The 18,451-nt window shown below is 44.2% G+C and overlaps 2 protein-coding genes and 1 non-coding gene across 5 annotated transcripts in view; all 3 read left to right on the plus strand.

The window, feature by feature from the left end:
• The first annotated feature begins 1,189 nt into the window (after nt 1–1,189).
• On the plus strand, nt 1,190–6,882 carry Cks2 (CDC28 protein kinase regulatory subunit 2). The gene is made up of 3 exons (XM_021654320.2): nt 1,190–1,430; nt 5,397–5,524; nt 6,560–6,882. Exons 1-3 carry the CDS (start codon nt 1,372–1,374, stop codon nt 6,610–6,612), a joined length of 240 nt encoding a protein of 79 aa, XP_021509995.1. The 5' UTR covers nt 1,190–1,371; the 3' UTR covers nt 6,613–6,882.
• On the plus strand, nt 3,852–3,988 carry LOC132649414 (small nucleolar RNA SNORA2/SNORA34 family). Its single transcript, XR_009587847.1, has one exon. It is a non-coding gene; the product is annotated as a small nucleolar RNA SNORA2/SNORA34 family (small nucleolar RNA).
• A 1,053-nt stretch (nt 6,883–7,935) lies between the features above and the next one.
• The window catches only part of Secisbp2 (SECIS binding protein 2), a 28,215-nt gene continuing 17,699 nt past the window's right edge, over nt 7,936–18,451 (plus strand). The window contains exons 1-6 of one of the 3 annotated variants that reach the window (XM_021654309.2): nt 7,936–8,061; nt 8,847–8,995; nt 10,658–10,904; nt 11,155–11,296; nt 12,994–13,223; nt 17,978–18,056. In XM_021654309.2, the coding sequence (XP_021509984.1) occupies nt 8,026–8,061; nt 8,847–8,995; nt 10,658–10,904; nt 11,155–11,296; nt 12,994–13,223; nt 17,978–18,056 (883 nt within the window). In that variant the 5' untranslated portion in view covers nt 7,936–8,025. The remainder of the gene's footprint in view (nt 8,062–8,846; nt 8,996–10,657; nt 10,905–11,154; nt 11,297–12,993; nt 13,224–17,977; nt 18,057–18,451) is intronic. The other 2 variants (XM_021654310.2, XM_021654311.2) reach the window with 2 other exon arrangements.

Here is an 18,451-nt window from a genome sequence, read left to right on the forward strand (position 1 = left end):
TGGGATTAAAGGCGTGCGCCACCACCGCCCGGCTACATGTTGAAATTTTAATCCCACCTGACATGTGGTAGCTTTGGGAGGCAATTGGTACCTTTATTTTTTATAGTGCCAACAATAACGTTGAAGTTGTGTAAGAAGGCAGAAGAGCTTTGTTCTCTTTAACTGAGGGCCAAGTGAAGTCGGGAAAACTGTCGTTAGGATGACCAGGCAAGCACCTGATCACCCAACGCCATAAGAAATAAAAATTGCAATGAGGTGGCACCCTATCGTGTTGACTACCGTGTTTGTTTTATAAAGGGTCACACATTTTGTAGCCCTACAACCCATCAACGATCCGGGGCTAACGCCTGGCGGTGGTGGCGAACACCTGTCATCCCAGCACTTCAGGAGGGGAGAGACAGGGGGTTCTCTGTGAGTTCCAGCCTCGTCAACAGAGAGTTCCAGGACAGTCAGGGCTACAGAGAAATCCTGTCGTGGGGGGGGGGGGGGAGGAGCTGGCCTTGGATTAAAGGCGTGGGTGACCACGCCCAGATGCCACAGTTGGTTCCTTTTGCTAGCAGCCCATGAGAACATGAGGGGTCACGGGGAGCGGTTATGCTCCGCCTGGTGCTGCAACTAACAATTCACACCCAACTGAATCGAACAGAGAGATGACACCCGCTCGTTGCAGGGAATGGTTGTTATTTGTAACTTGCTTCGCCAAAGCACCAACGTCCTGGCACGTCTTCATCCGCTGACTTTCTTTTACGCGAACGTCTTTTAAAGCGGGGACTAGGCGGCTGCGAACAGTAACCAGCCCTGCGCGGCGCGGCGGAGGAGCTGAGCGCCCGTCTCCGCGGAGCCGGCCGGGCAGGGCGAGGGCGCCGGGCAGGGCCAGCGCGGGGCCTCCTCCGCAGGCGATCCCGCCCACCGCCCGGCGGCCCGGAGAGCCGACTGCGCCCCGGCCCGCGCGCGTGGTGCGCCCAGCCCTCAAAGCCCGCGATGCCTCGGCTCGGCTCCGCCTCCCCGGCCAACGGCTCTGCCCCGAGGCCGGTTCCAAGCCACTGCGCACGCGCCGTGCGGCCCACAACGATTCGGCTCCGCCCTTCTCTCCGAAACTCCGGGGAGCGCCGGGAGCTCCTTCCCAGAGCGCTCTCCACGCCCAACTCCCGCCCCCGCAGCCCGGAGTAGGCCTCTGATTGGTCATTTGTCTGCGCGGAGCGTGATTGGTCGGCGGCTTCGTCCAATCGGCGGCGGGCTGTCGGATTCAAATCCAGAGCGTTGGGCCTGCGGTCGTTGGCCTCATTCGAGTCGTTGCGCCGGCCATAGGCGGACGTGCAGCTCCCCGCGCTTGCTTTCCTGCGGCCCCGTGTTCTCCTCCGCGCCGGCAAGATGGCCCACAAGCAGATCTACTACTCGGACAAATACTTCGACGAGCACTACGAGTACCGGTGAGCAGCGCCCGCGGAGAACGGCCGCGCCGGGAGGGCGGACCCGGTGGTCGGGGTCCCTCGGGGCTCTTGTCCGTCAGGGCAGCCGCGCCTTGGGTAGCCTTGCGGGGTTAGCAGGGCCAGGGTAGATGCTCGGCAGCTCCTCAGCCGGAGTTCACGGCCAGGTTTGGCACTCGCCCGGACCGGCCTGGAGGGGAAGTCCCCGGAAACGCACCCGACGGGCGTTTGCGACTGTCTTAGGGTAACGCTCCAGCCGCATAAGTTCGGGGCTGTATTAAAGAGCTTCACGATTAGAGCACTCGGGATCGCCCTGGGAAGTTTTGTTTTTTTAAGTTAACTCTCAACAGCTAGTGTATTTTGGCTACGTTTGGGGCTTTTGAGAAAGTTTTTGGATTTTAAACCCTGAGATGCGCTGAGGAGCAGTACCTACGTTAATATAATTAGCAGGTGGGGTTGTGGCAAGTAGGGGATTATAACAGTTAACTTTATTGTAATCATGCTGAATTGGGGTGTGGTTTCAAAGGCCTTTCCGCCGCTGGGTGGTTCTGAGTTGGGACTAGAGCGTTGCATTCTGGGACAAGGTCAAGAAAGCCAGGTGGGTAAAACCTATGCCGCCTTTGGCCAAATAGTGACCTTGTTTTCTCTTTGTTGCCCGTTTAGGTTAGCCTCCAGCATGCTGTTTGAGAAATAAAACACTTTAACTATAAAGCTTAAATATATCTTTACATGGTAATTACAAACTTCACAATTGTAAGCTTGTGACAAGTTGGCATAATGTTCGGTGGTTATAGTAATCCAGAGCCCAGTTTAGGAATATCGAATAATGACAGAAAGGAATTGTACTACCTTTCTAAACTTGGTAGATAGGTTTTGGGTCCAAGTGTTTAGCATAAGGGCTTATGGGTTTATATACATTTCTTTAAGACTTGTTGCCAGAGTGAGACAGTTTTTAAACTTGGGCTATATAAGTTGGGGGAGCAACTGCTGGTCTATCTGAAGTAATTTATTCCAATAAAAATTAGGAGCTAATCTACCACTCACTGCTGTATTAGTTACGAAATCTAGAGGTCAAGAGATTTTATTTTGAAATGTTAAGCGGTTTTTCAAATTTGCCCTTCTGCTTCAGCCTTCCCAGTTACTAAAGATCATGGGTGTGTCGCCACGCCTGGCTTCATTGACTATCCTTTACAGCACAAGAGTGAGAGAGGTGTTTAAAGGGACTGTGCTAGTGTAAGACAGGTGGAGTCTGGGGTGGTTTATGTAGTAGAACTGTGTGTGTTGGGTAAATTTCAGAGTGATTACTACAAACAGTAGGCTGCTCCTCTTCTAATACCAGTTTGGAGTCTTTTTTTGTTTTTCGCTCTTGGCATTTTTACATTTTTGAGATGTCTCTACAGCTCTGGCTTCCTGGAACTCTGTATTTAGACAGGATCTGGCTGCATCTGCCTCCAAAGTCCTGGGAGGAAAGGAGTGTGCCACCATACCCAGCCTGGGAACCTGTATTTACAGAAGGAAAATTGAGGATTTCCATGGGTACTTTAATAGAGTTGTGATACATGGCACTCTTTGTGGTCCAACAGAAACTGCGTTTTGGAAATAGTGTTCCAAATATCAAATTTGTGGTCAGTAATAAAATACAGGTAAAATCGGTGGGTCTCACACTACTTAGAGTTTGCATTATAATTGCTACCCTGAATGAAACCTGTTGACACAACTTCTGTAGAAGATAGGAGCACCTCTATCTGAATGCCTGTGTAGGTACATTAATGTATTTGTGAGAGCAAATAGACAAGCATTACAATTGTCTTTTGAGACTGATATCAGTGGAAATTTAAGATCACAGGGTATTTGTACAGTCTTAAAATTTGGATGTTGAGGATGAGGTCCGCAGGGTTTCCCTGGGTTTCAGAGAAAGACCCCATCTCAAAAATATGTAGCCCAAGGGGCCGTGAAACTTGGCAGAACTTCCTGTCCCCCGTATGATCTATAGCATCAAAATAAAACCACTAAGCAGCACTTCAAGAATGCTTGTTGGCTGGTATGCATAAGAATATTTGTACATTTGCCAGGAAATGGGGGGGGGAGGTCGTGCCATGGTGGTAACCATAATTTTGTAGCCATTAAATTTACATCATAAAATTGTTTTAAGGATTATTTGCACAGCCTAAAATCTTATGTTATGGACAGCTTGGTGCTTATGGATTGAGCTGTTCCAATTCTAAAAATACAGAACTGAATTTGCATCTCCATCATCTCAGCCCTATGATGTTTAAAATTTGATAATTACTAATTTTACATAAACTTACCAGAAAATGTAAAGTGAGTCTGACAGTTAGAATTTTAGAAAGACACTTTGTGGTAATTGAATGTTTTATGCAGGCAAGGTAAAGAGTTGTTTGTGCTTATATTTGTGTGTTTGTTTTGGCCCTGAATCAAGGCCAGCAGTTTGCTGAAGCTGTTGGTTTCAAGCAGGAGCCTAAATGAATGTCTTTCTATGGTCTGTTGGCCATTTCAGAAATTTGTAAATCTAATGGTCAATTCATTAGAAAGAAACATCTGGCTGAGTGTTGTACCCAGTTATGTAATTGTAGCACTTGGGAGCCTAAGGCAAAAAGATAGTGGGTTTGAAGCCAGCTAGCCATAGCAGAAGGGTGCAGGGGCAAAGAAATAGCAGAGTCATTGGTGTCTGGTAAGTCTTAATAATGGGACTCCAAGATTTCTGTATAATACTTCTACTTTGCAGATTATCTTATTATTCATTCAATTATGTTATAAATCTGTTAACTAAGAAGAAAGATGATTGTGGATTTTCCACACAAAACAAGGAAAAAAATTATAATGGCGTGGTATTAAAGACTATTAGATGCCTGTTGAAAGTTCTGGAAAAGTATCAGTAACTTCCCGGGAAACTGAAGGTCTATATGAAGTAGTTCCAAGAGCGTGAATACTAACCGTTAATATTTTTTGCATTTGATTTTGAGACATGAAACAAACTATGGAATATTCTATAAAGAGCTACAGCTACAGGTAGCTCTTTAGAGTAACAGGACGCACATTAACTGTCTTAGTTTGTACATTCTTCCCCCATATTCAAAGTTTAGTAATCCCGGGTTGAAGTGATAACTGACCCTGGTACTAGGCCCCTTTCTTTCTAACTCCATTTTATAGCTGCCTACAGCTTTAGCTCGCTGCTCTGGCTATCCTGATAGTGTGAGTCTGTGTCTAACAAGTGAGAGTGGGCATGTTCTTTACCCTGGTATGTGCTTTTCAGTACTCGAGTAGTTTCTGCCTATATCTTGTAAACCAAGATTTGCTTCATGGCCAAAGGAAGCTAAAGGAGAGGGTGGGCTCTATAATAATGTGCCCGAAATAGATTTTAAGCTTCTATTCTGGAAGATTCCTCAAAGGCAAATATCCTGTTAGCCCTAAAGAATAAAATGCCAAGCTGGGCACCATGGTACACACCTGGAATCCCAGAAGCAGGCGGATCTCTTGAGTTCTTTTTTTTTTTTTTTTTTTTTTTTTTTTTTGAGGCCAGCCTGCTCTACTAAGCTAGTCCAGGACAGCCAAGGCTACACAGAGAAACCTTGTCTTGAAAAAAAAACAACAAAAAATGCCTTTCATTTTTGTGCAGCTTTCTATTGGACTAATACTTAAACATAAGTTCTCACCCAAGATTGGTACAAATATTGTAATCTAGAGTTGCTTTAGAGAAATGTGTATTTGTTTGTATTTTGATTTTTCAAGACGGGGTTTCTCTGTGTAGGGTTGGCCGTCTTAGACTCACTCTGTAAACCAGGCTGGCCTTGAACTCACACTGATCCACCTGCCAGAGTGCTGGGAGCCACCACGCCTGGCTGAAATGTTTGTTTTGAGGATAAAAAAAACCCTTCAAATTTCTCAAAAGGTGCCTGTATAAAATGATGACAGTTGGAAAGACTAATCTTTGGCTGAATCTTTTAATAGGCATGTCATGTTGCCCAGAGAACTCTCTAAGCAAGTACCAAAAACTCATCTGATGTCTGAAGAGGAGTGGAGGAGACTTGGTGTCCAACAGAGTCTAGGATGGGTTCATTACATGATTCATGAGCCAGGTAAGCTATGCTATGAAGTGCTAGCTAAAAAATAGTTGTTGAGGGTTAACTTTTTAATAACTTGAACATTTGGTGTTCACTGAGCGCCTCAACTTTTTTTAAATGACTGGTTGGATATTGTTTTATAGTAATATAATAAAAGAATGAAAGTAATACATTATTCTTTTTTTTTTTAAAGATTTATTTATTTATTACTTATGCAATGTGTGTTAGCATGTACACCTGCATGCCAGAAGAGGGAACCAGATTTCATGTTTAGATGGTTGTGAGCCACCATGTGGTTGCTGGGAATTGAACTCAGGACCTTTGGGAAGAGCAATCAGTGCTCTTATCCTCTGAGCCATTTCTCCAGCACCCTACATTATTCTTTCTACCTGTAAAACTGACTTAGATACTTGCTTATTCAACGTAAAACATGTGTTAAATTCTGCAAATATATAGAAGTTGATGCTATTTTTTATACTTGTAAAGAAAAGTTAAACATTGTTAAACTCTTTGAGCCTGTGTTCTTGGGGCTGACACATAGACTTTTAGAGTTCTAAAATTCTATTAGAAAAGCAGCAGAGGAACTCAACTATGGATTCCTCACCTTCCTCACACTGAACTTCGAGGTATTGGGTGTACTCTCCTGATTTATTTTTATCCTTTAAGCTGAGGCAGGGGTTACAAGTATATGAGACCACACCTTGCTTTTAGTCTTGTCTTGTAGGCTTGTCTTGTGTACTGAGATTGAAATTTTGTATTTGCTAGGCAGTTTAAACTTTGTGGCGGTTTTGATTAGCATGAGGCCTAGTAGCTGATTTGAATGAGGTGTTCTTTTCCCAAAGACATAACTTTCCCTTTTCACTAGAAATGACTTTACAGGTAGAAACCATTCTTTCCAGTGTAGGCCAAAGATTAAAGTAGTGGAGCAGTGCTATTATATGGTTTGCCTGTGTTTAGTGTTTATTATATTGAGAAGTAATTTTAAACACTTCAAAGAGTTTACTGGTTGTTTTGACATGAAACTTAATGATAAATATTTCCTTTCCACAGAACCGCATATTCTTCTTTTTAGACGACCTCTTCCAAAAGAACAACAAAAATGAAGTACAGCTGGGATCATCTAATCTTTTTCAAATTTAATGTATATGTGTATATAAGGTAGTATTCAGTGAATACTTAAAATGTACAAATCTTTCATCCATACCTGTGCATGAGCTGTATTCTTCACAGCAACAGAGCTCAGTTAAATGCAACTGCAAGTAGGTTGTTTTATGTTGTTAAAGATAGATTTTCTTGTAGTTTTTTTCTTAATATAAGTGCCTGTTTTACTTTACCTGTTACTTTTGTTAAATAAAGTTTGTATGTTGCATTTATCACTGTTGTTGAAATTAATTTGACTTCTTCAATAATTTTACCCCCGGGAGGAAGTAAACATACTTGTAAAAGAAATATTAAGTTCCAAATGTTGGGGTTACTGGGGATAGTTAATCTAAAGTCGTTAATCTAAAGCTAAAGTCAAAGATTTTATAGCTATTGCTAGTCTACTTCCTAGATAACTAGATCCTTCAAGTTAACAGGAAAACCCTACTTAATACTACTTGATGGTGTCCCCATGTCTACAAAACACTAGTGGTTCCAGAGAAAAGTACTTGTTAGGTCACAGGCACTGGAAGGCCACATGTATGCACCTGTGTGGATGGTTTTTGCGAGCCAAGAAATTGGGTACTGACACATTTGTGGTTTGCCGTGAAATGCCAGTAACATAAGGCATAAGGTCAGCAACGGTGACCACACTGAGCACAGTGATCACTACTGCGCCCCAGCCTTTGTTGGGTGGAGTACTAAAGCTGTGGGGCGAACCTCAACGAGCACCGGAGCTGACTTGGTCTCTTGGTTGAAATGAGGGGCTGGTGTTTAATTCTAAACCTACAGTTTGAATCAAGGCCTGTGTGCCAAATGCCCCACATTGCAGGCGACCTTTTAAGTTGGCCTGTTCTCTGTAGCACATGTTTCTCAGACAACAAAACAGGGCCCTATTCTAGTTTCTTCTTTTTTTTTTTTTTTCTCCTTTTGGTTTTTCTAGACAATTTTTCTGAGTAATTGCCCTCGCTATCCTGGACTAGGCTGGCCTCTGCCTCTCAAGGGTTGGGATGAAAGGTATGCCCCACCACACCCGGCCTAGTCTCCCTCTCCTCGGGCCAGCATAGCCTCAGTGAGGGCCTATCTTAGGGCGAGCCTGGCCTCCCTCCTGAGGTCACATCGCGAGGCCGGGCCACGCAAGCAGAGCTCAGCCGCACCCTTACTGGCCCTCCAGTAGCCACCGCCGGAAGTTGCAGCTGTACCAGACTTGCACGTGCGGCCCCATAGACCTGCGACGCCGAGCGCTTCCGGCAGAAAGGGCCTCCGTCGCCTTTCGGTGACGTACATCCTGGCGCCGCCGCGCCGGAAGGCGGAAAAGCCGAGTCGTTGGCTGGGCGCGCCGCTGGCTTCACGGCGCGGGCTCTTCCGTGGCCGCCATGGCGTCGGAGCGGCCGCGGGAGCCCGTAGGCGAGGTAAGGGGCGGGCTGCGGGTTTGGGCAGACTCGCGGGGCAGCCAGGGCTGGGGTCCGGGGGTGGGGCGGCTTGACTCTCCTACGGCTCCGCAGCGAAATGATGCCACAGAGGCCTCTGCGGCCTCGGGCGCCTCAGCCCCGCGTCCGCTCCCTACGTGACCGCTAGATGGCGCGCCGGCCGTCACGGAAATTCACTCTAAATTGCCCAAACACGGTGATGAAGTTGTCAAAATAACCTTACCCCGTATTGCAAGACAGCTCTATTTTGAGTCCCAAGGGCTCATAACCATGGGATGATTTTCTCGCAAAGGTTCTGTGTGGTGTACTTGGTACAAATCAAATATTTGGTACTTTTTTGTGGAGAAATTAAATGGCAGTAAATTCTAGCAATGTGTTTTAAACTACAGTTTTGAGCATTCTCATGGTATATTTGGTTATAGCAGGTTCAGGATTCTTATATCTCTCATATATAAAGGTGAGAGAAGTAGAATCTTTCTCAGTTTAAAGCCTCAGAAACGTTGCAAATTGTGATTCTTGTTACATAACGAGGTTGGATTTTACTGCGACTTTTAACTCGTTGTCCCTTTTTACTTTTAAGGTCCAGGAAACTTCTTTTTCTAAAAAAGAAGACAGTATTAGAGAGATATTGTTGCCAAACAAATTTTTGTCAATGCACCTTTTAGTCAGCATTGGGCCTCTTGGAATGAAGGCCTTTCTTTTATTTTTTTGTTTATCTGACTATGGCGGATCTCTGTAGCCCAACCCCTGCACCCTTTCTTCCTCAGGATAGCATCAAGTTGTCAGCTGATGTCAAACCATTTGTTCCTAAGTTTGCTGGGCTCAATATGGCTTGGTCAGAGGCCTCAGAAGCATGTGTCTTCCCAGGCTGTGCAACCACTTACTATCCATTTGTGCAGGAATCACCGGTGACTGAGTATGTATTTTCTAAATGCCTTGCCTTATGTGAAAGGTTTATTTCCCGCAGATAGTGACTAGACCTTCACATACTCCGAAACACTGACATTAACATCTTGCAGGTGAGAAAAGGAGGCTGTTCAACCAGCAGAGATCTGGGTCTGTGCTAAAAAGTCATCTTAGAAAGGACAGACTCTACTGTACTGAGAAAGGACAGTTGAGCCAGGCTCAGTGGCACATGCCTGTAATCCCAGCACTCAGAGAGGCAGAGGCAGGCAATTATCTGTGTATTCAAGGCCAGCCTGCTCTACAAAGCCAGTCCAGGACAGCCAAGGCTACATAGAGAAACCCTGTCTCAAAACCCAAAAGAAAAAGAAAAGAAACACAAAAGAAAGTACAGTTACAGGATTTAATTGTTTACACTTGATACGATTTCACACTTTAGGGACTGAGGATGTCCCTCAGTAGAGTGCTTGTTTGCCATTTGTCAGGCCCTTGGCTTGATCCTCAGAGTCACCAGAGCAAAACTGAACCAAACAAATTCACATTTGTGTTGGAAAAATGAATGGCAAGAAGGAAAGATCAAATAGATAACATGCCAGGCTGGACAATTTAGTAAGACCCTGTCTCAAAAGTAAAAAAATAGACTGGAGTTTCATAGCTTAGTGGTAAAGCTCTGTCATACACAAGGCCTGAGGCTCATCCTACCGAATAATTACGAAGGTGCACATCTTGTAAGGCTCCTGGCCTCTGCTGTGCAACTCTGGCTGTCACAGCACAGTGCAGGATCTTGAGGTCCTGGAAGGAGGTTGTGTGCACATCTTGTAAGGCTCCTGGCCTCTGCTGTGCAACTCTGGCTGTCACAGCACAGTGCAGGATCTTGAGGTCCTGGAAGGAGGTTGTGAAGGGCAACTCCTCAGCAAAGGAAGCGACTTTTGGCTACGGTGTGGGGCAGCCGAGACATTGTCAGGTGCTTGACCAGCAGTAGGCTCCTAAACTGTTGGCACACGTTCTTGCTATGCTGGCATCACAAATAGACTTCTTTTCAACTTCAGATTACTTTTTTGTGGTGCTATGGATTGAACCCATGGCCTGTGCATTTTCTGAAAGCTGTCTATCATTGAGCTCAATTACCCAGCCCTAGTTCATTAGTTTTAAACAAAAGGTCAGCAGCATCCTTTGCAGGAAGAAAAAGAGGTTCTATTTGGCTGTGTATATGTGTGTGCATGCACATGGTTGTGGTGTATGTGTGTAGCATGTGCCCATGTGCATGTGAGAGAATGTGCACATGTTTGCAGAAGCCTGAGACTGTTCCGTTTTTTTTTTATTCTTTGAGAAGGGGTCTCACTAAGCCTGAGACGCATTATTCAGCTGGATAGGTCAGTGAGCTTCAAGGACCTGTCTCCCCTGTTCTAGGCTGGAGTTACAGATGCACACTGCCTTGCACTGCTGTTCACATAGGCTCCAGAGCCCAGGCTTGTGCTGGTGAAATAGGCACTGTCCTGACTGAGCCATCTCTCCAGCCCTCATTTGCTTGTTGATAGGGGACTCTCCAAACAGTACTGTTCCTGTGGGCTTGCTAGAGTAAATGCTTAATATTAAAAAGTTCAAACCAGTGTCTTAACAATTACTCCCGTTGATTTGTGTTATAAAGTCTACAACTGAAATTTATACTTTTTAGACAAAAGTATCCTGAAGACATGGCCTTTGGAGCCCCTGCCTTTCCAGCACAGTATGTACCTTCTGAGATAGCGCTGCATCCGTTTGCCTATTCCGCTTATGCTCTTGAGTCTGCACAGAGTGTTTGCTCAGTGCCAGCCCTGCAGTATGATTACAGCCAAGCCCAGGGCCACCCAGGCTTTCGGACAGCAAAGCCCAGGAGTGAGCACATGTGCCCTCCTCCTCAGGAAGTGAAAGGTGTATTTAAGGTGAGGAAATACTGTAGTTTGTGGTGTCTTGACTTTGGCCATTTGATTGTTTAAAATACACTATGTTAGTGTGTTGTGTGATATTTAAGATGGCTTACCATTTTGTGATGATCAGCCTTTTTTACAAATAGATTGCTCTATTCTTTCCTTAAGTGTTTGAATTGTAAATATGTACTGGGTATGTCAAAGTTTCATTATCAGTGTGGTAGTGGTTTTCTTTCATACTATTTTTTTTTAATCTCTCCTACAGAAAAAGTCCTCTGATGAGAGAAGAACATGTGAAGAGCAGAAGTCAAACAATAGAAGGGCTGACGGTGCAGTGCCGTCTGAGATGAGAGCAGGGCGAGGTTCATACCACCTGTCTGCTCGTGCTGAGAGTAGTTTGAAGTCAGGTAAAACTGACAAACTCTAGTGTAATACCAGTCTTTCTCAACTTCCCCAAACAGTACTGTTCCTGTGGGCTTGCACATCATGATTGCCCCAAGAAAAGTGCCCTGGAGCCTGGCCTCACTCAGCCCATCAAACTTACTGTGGTTTCTGGATGTTGTTTTTCTGAGGCAGTTGTGGGCATGGGCATGGGGATGGGTTGTCACAGTGTGCCACGTGTTGCATTGCATACTCAGGTTCCGTAGCCTGTCAGGACTGTCACATAGTATGCAGGTCGTGACCTCAAATTTCAGAACATGCCCTTCAAAACAAGTCACAGCCAAAATCTCTTTACAGTGTGTGTCCATGCTCGTTCCTGAACTTGCTTCTTTTCAGTCTGAGGAGACACTTGAAGTAGTAGAAAGATTTGACTCTAGTTAAAAGCCCGTGCTAAATGGTACCAAAGCCAGGCACTCTGGTTACTGGAGATACATGTATCTCTCCTGGCTCCTAAGCTGCTGTTCCCACCTGACTGAAAGTGAGGCCATCTACCTGGTACCTACGTGGTTTTTAATTTCGAGACCAGGCCTATTAAATAGAGCAGACTGGCCTGAACTTTCCATTCTCCTGCCTCCAACCTCCTAAGTGCTGCGATTATTGACACGTGCCACTCTGCTTAGGAAGAGCTACTTCTAAGTTCTCTTATGCCTCCAAGTCTTTGCAGTATTTGGGGAGCCATGCTCCCAGCTGCATGTGTTCTTTCTTTCTGTCAATTATTTCCTAGTACTGTTTGATCACAGACACAGTTCTTTTTTAAGGACTTCTTTTTATTTTATGTGCGGCGGTATTTTGTCTGCATGATTGTCAGTGTGAAGATATTAGGTATCTTAGAGTTGGAGTTAGAGACATTGGTGAGCTTTTGGCTTCTGGGAGTTGAACCTAGGTCCTCTGTAAGAACAGCCAGTGCTTTTAACTGCCTCCACTATTTCTATAATGATTTACAGTTTTGGCTTGGTTTGTTTTGGTTTGGTTGGTTTTTGTTTTGTTTTGAGACAGGGTCTCACTGTGTACCTCTTGTATCCTGGAACTTACTACGTAGACCAGGTTGGCCTTGAACTCATGGAGATCATCTGTCGCTGCCTCCCAAATAGATCAGAGTTGTGCACCACTCTACCTGGCTTACAGCTTGGGGCTTTGAAAGTCCATATGTAATTCTCTCATTTGGTTTAGTATTGTTTTCAATTCACATCTACACTACTCATGAGCCACCTGGCACATGAAAGCCTTATAACTTGATGAGGAGCTTCATGGAACTGCATTTCACTGTCTGTGACATTGAACTATGGGAAAGAGGCTACACGCTTCATACAACAACCTCCATTCCTTTTGCTCTAGCAGATAAAAGGGGGGAAGCTGATTACTCACAGGAAATCTCCCCTTAGGCTTGCCTCACTTGAAAGCTGAGTGATGAAGACGCCCAGCTGTGCAGTCAGGCTTAGCGCCTTTCACCAGCTTTGGAGCTATCCAGAAGTGTGCGTTCAGGTGGATGCCTGTTGTCATTTGTTAGCTCGTGCTGCTGTAAAAAGGACAGCAGTAGGAACAAGCTTGAGGCTGTTAACAGCAGCCACCTGCATCCACTTGATTCTCTGAAGTTCAGGTTTGAGTGCTAATGAGCAAGGTATATCTTGACTTTTAATCCCAACTTCTCATTCTGTCATTACAGATGGTTATCACAAACGAACAGACCGGAAGTCCAGAATCCTTGCAAAAAACACATCTACCTCCAAACCTGAATTTGAATTTAGCAGGTTGGACTTTCCTGAATTGCAGAGTCCAAAGAACAGTAATGTGCCAGAGACACCGAAGCCGCCCAGGTGGGGGCCTCTTGGCTCTGCTGCTAGTAACATGTCTCTGCTGGGAGAAGTAAGCAAGCCGGTTGCACAGATGGTAGAGGTGAGTCAACGGGCTTGTTTGTCTGTTTTCTCTATCCCCCACACAGGACTCTGTGTTCTACCACTTTAAATACTTTGTGTATTAAAAGCTGCTATGGCCTGTGACTACCAAACACATTGTTACGGAATAGGTATGGGGAGAGGCCTTGCTTTGCACCAGGCCAGCCTGACTGTTAACAAGATTGTAACATCTAGTGTTTGCTGCTGTTTTCTGAATGTGCTTCTTTTAAACCTGATAGCTCAAAGGAGACAAAGGGCCTGATAGTGTCAACCTAAAGCACTGCATTCTTACAGTATTTAAAGAGACAGTAACCTTTTGTCCCTTGACCTCCAAACAAGCCCTGGCCCTTGCATACCACCTCCCACACACACAGATCAGTAAATAATGTGCAATATAGAATAGTTGTATTTAAAACTTACCTGATAAAGCTTCTCTGGAATTTCTAGGCTTTTTACTTCTCGGTTTTATCTATTATTACTATTATTTACTTTTTATGAGCATTATTGCTTTGCCTGCATGTATGTCTATTGAGAGTGTCAGATCTTGGAGTTACAGACAGTTGTTAGCTGCCATGTGGGTGCTGGGATTTGAACCTGGGTCCTCTGGAAAAGCAGTAGGTGTCCTTAACTGCTGAGCCATCTTTCCAGCACCACCCTCCCCCACCTCATTAACAACAGTAAATTCAGACTATTCAACAATAGTCTCAAAGTTTTAGTCCACCAAATTAAACCATTTTTCCCCAAAGACTGACTCATAATTCTAGGGAGTAAAAGTGGATTCTTTTGTGAGTCACTCTTTATGGCTGTGACCAAGATAGGGAGAGAGGACTTGTTTGGCTCTTGGTTTCCGAGGGTGCGGGGCATCGAAATGGGAAGGGATGTAAAGTGGTAGCTTGTTCATCTACGTTGAATGGACAAGAAACCACATCTGAACCGCAAGCAGTTGTAACCCCCAGAAAGTGTGACCTGCTTCCAGCGTTTAGTTTCCATGTGCTATAAGTTCCACAGTTTCCTAAAACAGAAACACCAGCTCAGGGAGTGTGTTCAAACACATGAGCCTCTGGGATGACATTTCGGATCCCAACCATAAGTAAATCACTAAAATGACTTGTGGCAGATTCCTACCCAAGGAAAGGGTACCAGACAGCATGGAAACAGGAAGAAGAAGGGTAAAGCCATGCATCCCTTCCTGTTTTTGGCATTCTTAGGCACCTTATCCAAAGGCCTAAGGCTCTTCAGTGGCTGACTCATGAGAAAATATGCCATTCTGTTTCCTTTCCTATGTGTGGACCCTTACTGCATTATCACAGTGTCAGGTATGTGCACAGTAAAGCAGATTACTGGTTGTCTAAAAATTATAGTTCAAGGTACAGTTCACCTAGTAGGTGTGTGGCTTCCTCCTGAGCCTCTCTGAATTAGGCAGTGGCTGTTCCGTGCCTCAAAGTAGTGCAGGGTACTATGCCAGCTGTAATGGACAGAGAGCAGCAGGGAGGGACTGACCGACATCAAGGTCACCTGTACATAGTGTTACATATCTGAACATGAAGTGAAGTTCTTTTGTTAATGGAAGATGATTTACACACTGATTGCCCTACTATATTGAGTTAATTTAAGGGCCTTTTATTCTTCTAAAACCCCCCTTTTTATATCACTAATATTTGTAAATGACAGAAAAAAAAAGTTTTTGAAAGTAATTGTCTGAAATACTATGAAGCACTATGCTGGCACTTAAGCTTTTTAAAAAAGATTTATTTTTAAGTGTGCATGTGAGTGGCAGAATTGTGCATTTGTGAGTGCAGGTGCATAAGGTCTCCAGGAGTTGGAGTTATATGTGATTGGGGAGCTACCTGCAAGGGTGCTGGGAACCAAACTCAGGTTTTCTGCATTGTTGTACGTAATATTAATTGCTGAGCCATCTTTTCAGCTTAATGGTTTTTGAGAGTGCTGCACCTTGGTGAAGCTGTGGAGCTGGCTGAGTGGGTAAAGGCTTGTTATGCCAGAATGAGGACCTTAGTGCATCCCCAAAACCCCTGAAAAAGTCAAGCACAGCCCATGTCCGTCATTCCAGGACTTTCTTGGGAAGAAGGGAAACAGAATCACCCAAAGCTTGTACCCGCCAGCCTGGGGTAGGTTTCCAGTGACGAGCAAGAAACCCTGTCTCAAAGAGGCTGCAGAACAGGAACCCAAGCCAGACCTTGTCCTCTGACCCCTCCTCAAATGCATAGCCTCAGCAACACACAGACAGGGCTAGGATGATAATACACAGTGGAAGTACAAGCGTTCCCTCAATTAGAGGTTATGCATGCATGTTTTTAATATTTAAAATCCTTTGGGGCTTTTTTCCATTTTATTAACTATTTTTTTCACAAAATAGTTTTTTTCACAACAACTGCTTTTGGATCTGTTCTGTTGCTAGCTATAATTTATTTAAACTATTCTGAATAAGTAAGCTGTTTGTAGTTTTCATTGGTCTTTGTGAACTGGCAGTTATATTTATGAAATATATATTTCATAAACAGGTGTTTTGTTTTGGTGTATATGTTGTTAAGGATACGAATAGGTACTGCCAAGTGCTAGGCAAATGCCCACCTGCTGAGCTATAGCCCCAGTCCTAGGCTACATTTTAGTAATTGTAGTTTAGGCTGCTGAACATAATGAAATAATAAAATGGCAAGTGGATAAATTTGTAAAGTATATAACCTAAAAATCATTTAAACCTAAAAATATATATATTTAAGGGTTGGAGCAGTGGCTCAGAGGTTAAGAGCACTAGCTGCTCTCTTAGAGGACCTGGGTCCATTTCCCAGCACTTACATAGCAGCTAACAACCATATGTAACTCCAGTTCTAGGAAATCTAATGTCCTCTGTTGAGTTCTGTGGGCACCAGGCATGCAGATGGTTCACAGACATACATGTAAGCAAATCACTCATATACACAAAAATATCATTTTAATCATTTAAAATCGGGCTGGAGAAATGGCTCAGAGGTTAAGGGCACTATCTGCTCTACCAGAGGTCCTGAGTCAATTTCCAGCAACCACATGGTGGCTCCCAACCATCTATACTGAGATCTGATGCCCTCTTCTGATGTGCAGGTGTACATGCAGACAAGCACTCATATACATAAAACATATAAACAAATAAAACATAATTAAAAAAATCATTTAGACTCTGTTGTCTGTGTAACAAGCACAGATTCAGCATGTCTGCTTGCCTCTGCTGGTACTGCAGTCCCTCTGGGCTGTGTTTGTATGTCCCTGCATCCTGCCTCGCCATCACATGCCCCACAGGCAGGAGGCGAGGCAGCCGCTTCCTGGGAGGCACATGCACCTCTTGACTTTGTGTATGCTTTATTTTGATGTGATGATTCTTTTGTGTCTTGGTATGTGAACATTCTTTAGGACCAATGAGTTTTAGGGGTGTTGTTTGTTTGTTTATTTGTTTGTTTTGTGAGGCAAGGTCTATTAATATAGCCCTGGCTGCCCTGGAAGTCACTGTGGAGATCCACCTGTCTCCTCCACCTGAGTGCTGGGGTTAAAGCCCTTTGCCAGCACACCTAGCTGGACTGTTGGAATTTGTGAATTATAGATGTGTAGGGATACTGTCCTGAAAAGTTGTTTATGGAGTGTGTGGGTATATAATTTGTTTATTTGATTTTTCACATTTTATTTGTGTGTGAGAGAGAGTATGTGGACATACATCACCACTGTAACTCTTTTTACACACTGTACCTCTTCTGTTGATATATAAAAGTTCTGCTTATATAAAAACAGTTGAAAGGTATTGCCTAAGCCGTAGACAGCGGGTGGGGTTTTTGTTTGTTTGTTTGTTTGTTTTTCACTGTAGGGGAGTTTGCTGGGAAAAAAGTAAACTTTTTCTGTTGTATACTTAGATATTTGGAATCTTTTGTTTACTTTCCCAGACAGGGTTCCTCTGTGTTGCCCTGGCTGTGCTAGAACGTGTTCTGTAGACCAGCTGGCCTCGAACTCAGATTTTCTCCTGTCCCTGCCTGAGTGCTGGGAGTAAAGGTATGCGCCACCACCATCCAGCCGACATTTGGATTTTTAATTAGCATGTAGTTATAGAGTTTAGATTCAGGGAAAGCTGTCCATAAAAATTAAATGATTCCTTTCTGTTTGAAATAAGAAATATTTCAAACAATAGGAAGCTGGGTTTGTCTACTTTTTACACTATCTTAGAGCAGTTTTAGAATCAGCAAATTGAGAGGTAGGGACAGAGTCTTTCTTATATGCTGCTTATCATATCCACCCCAGCTTCCATGGTTTGTTATAGTTAGGCAGCTTTGTGGGCATGCTTCTTACCCCTGGCATTCCAAATTGACATCTGTGTCATTCCAGGTGGACAAAGAATGACAGGTGTCCATCATTATGTCATTAGTGTAGTATTGGTGCCCTGAAGATCTTTCGCCTGTAATCTCTCCCCAGCACCTGTAGTCTCCGCTCATCTGTCTTTCCTGGAGCAGCGTAGAGTTGGAATCATGTGTCCTGTAGCTGCTTTTGCTTGGTAACATGCACTGGTGTGTTTTCATGGTTTGTCAGCTCAGTTGTAGGCCGTTAACCTTTTCTCCACACTTGCCGCATGTGGAGCCTCCCCAGCAATGAGTGAGCATCCTGATGCTTTGCATCCTCACACCAGATTGTCATGGTTGTATAATTTGGCCATTCTAAAAGGTGTGCGATTCTGTGTTGTTTTAAATGGCTTTCCCCTAATGATATTGGATGGGCTCTCTTTAGGGCGAAATGGTGAAGACCAGTCACACTGACAGAGCTGTGACTGATAATGCTGCTACCAGTTCTCCTTCGTGTACACAAGGTAAGAGTGATCACAAAATGCTGTTTTCTAAGCACTTTTAACACCAGTGTAGTTAAGTGTTTTCTCCTCTGAAGCTGCCTTTAAGACAGCTAGTGAGTTTTGAAAAACCAGCATCGGTGTTAGTATAGAATGTAGGAGCCCATATCCGTGATAGCAGTGTAAAATGAGAGGCCATGAATGGAAGCCCTGGTAAGAGAGAGCTTTATGAATCTAAAAAAGAGGACTTCTTCCAGCACTGTAGAATGCATTATACTTTTAAAATGTCAGAGTCCCAGAGCATCTATATATTTAAGTGATAACAATATTTGCACTGTGCCTTAGATCAAGTTTTAAAGTAAATACCATTTTATTGCCAGGCCTATACACCATCATTTAGGAGACTGGGGCAAGAGTTT

Source organism: Meriones unguiculatus, chromosome 19 (assembly GCF_030254825.1).
Source record: "Meriones unguiculatus strain TT.TT164.6M chromosome 19, Bangor_MerUng_6.1, whole genome shotgun sequence".
Lineage (NCBI taxonomy): Eukaryota > Metazoa > Chordata > Mammalia > Rodentia > Muridae > Meriones > Meriones unguiculatus.

Bases quoted from the DNA above. Each gene is read 5' to 3' on its own strand.
- Cks2 (XM_021654320.2), top strand. From the start codon at position 1,372: ATGGCCCACAAGCAGATCTACTACTCGGACAAATACTTCGACGAGCAC. The intron at 1,431-5,396 runs GTGAGCAGCGCC...ATCTTTTAATAG, and splicing joins GACGAGCACTACGAGTACCG to GCATGTCATGTTGCCCAGAG. The intron at 5,525-6,559 runs GTAAGCTATGCT...TCCTTTCCACAG, and splicing joins TTACATGATTCATGAGCCAG to AACCGCATATTCTTCTTTTT.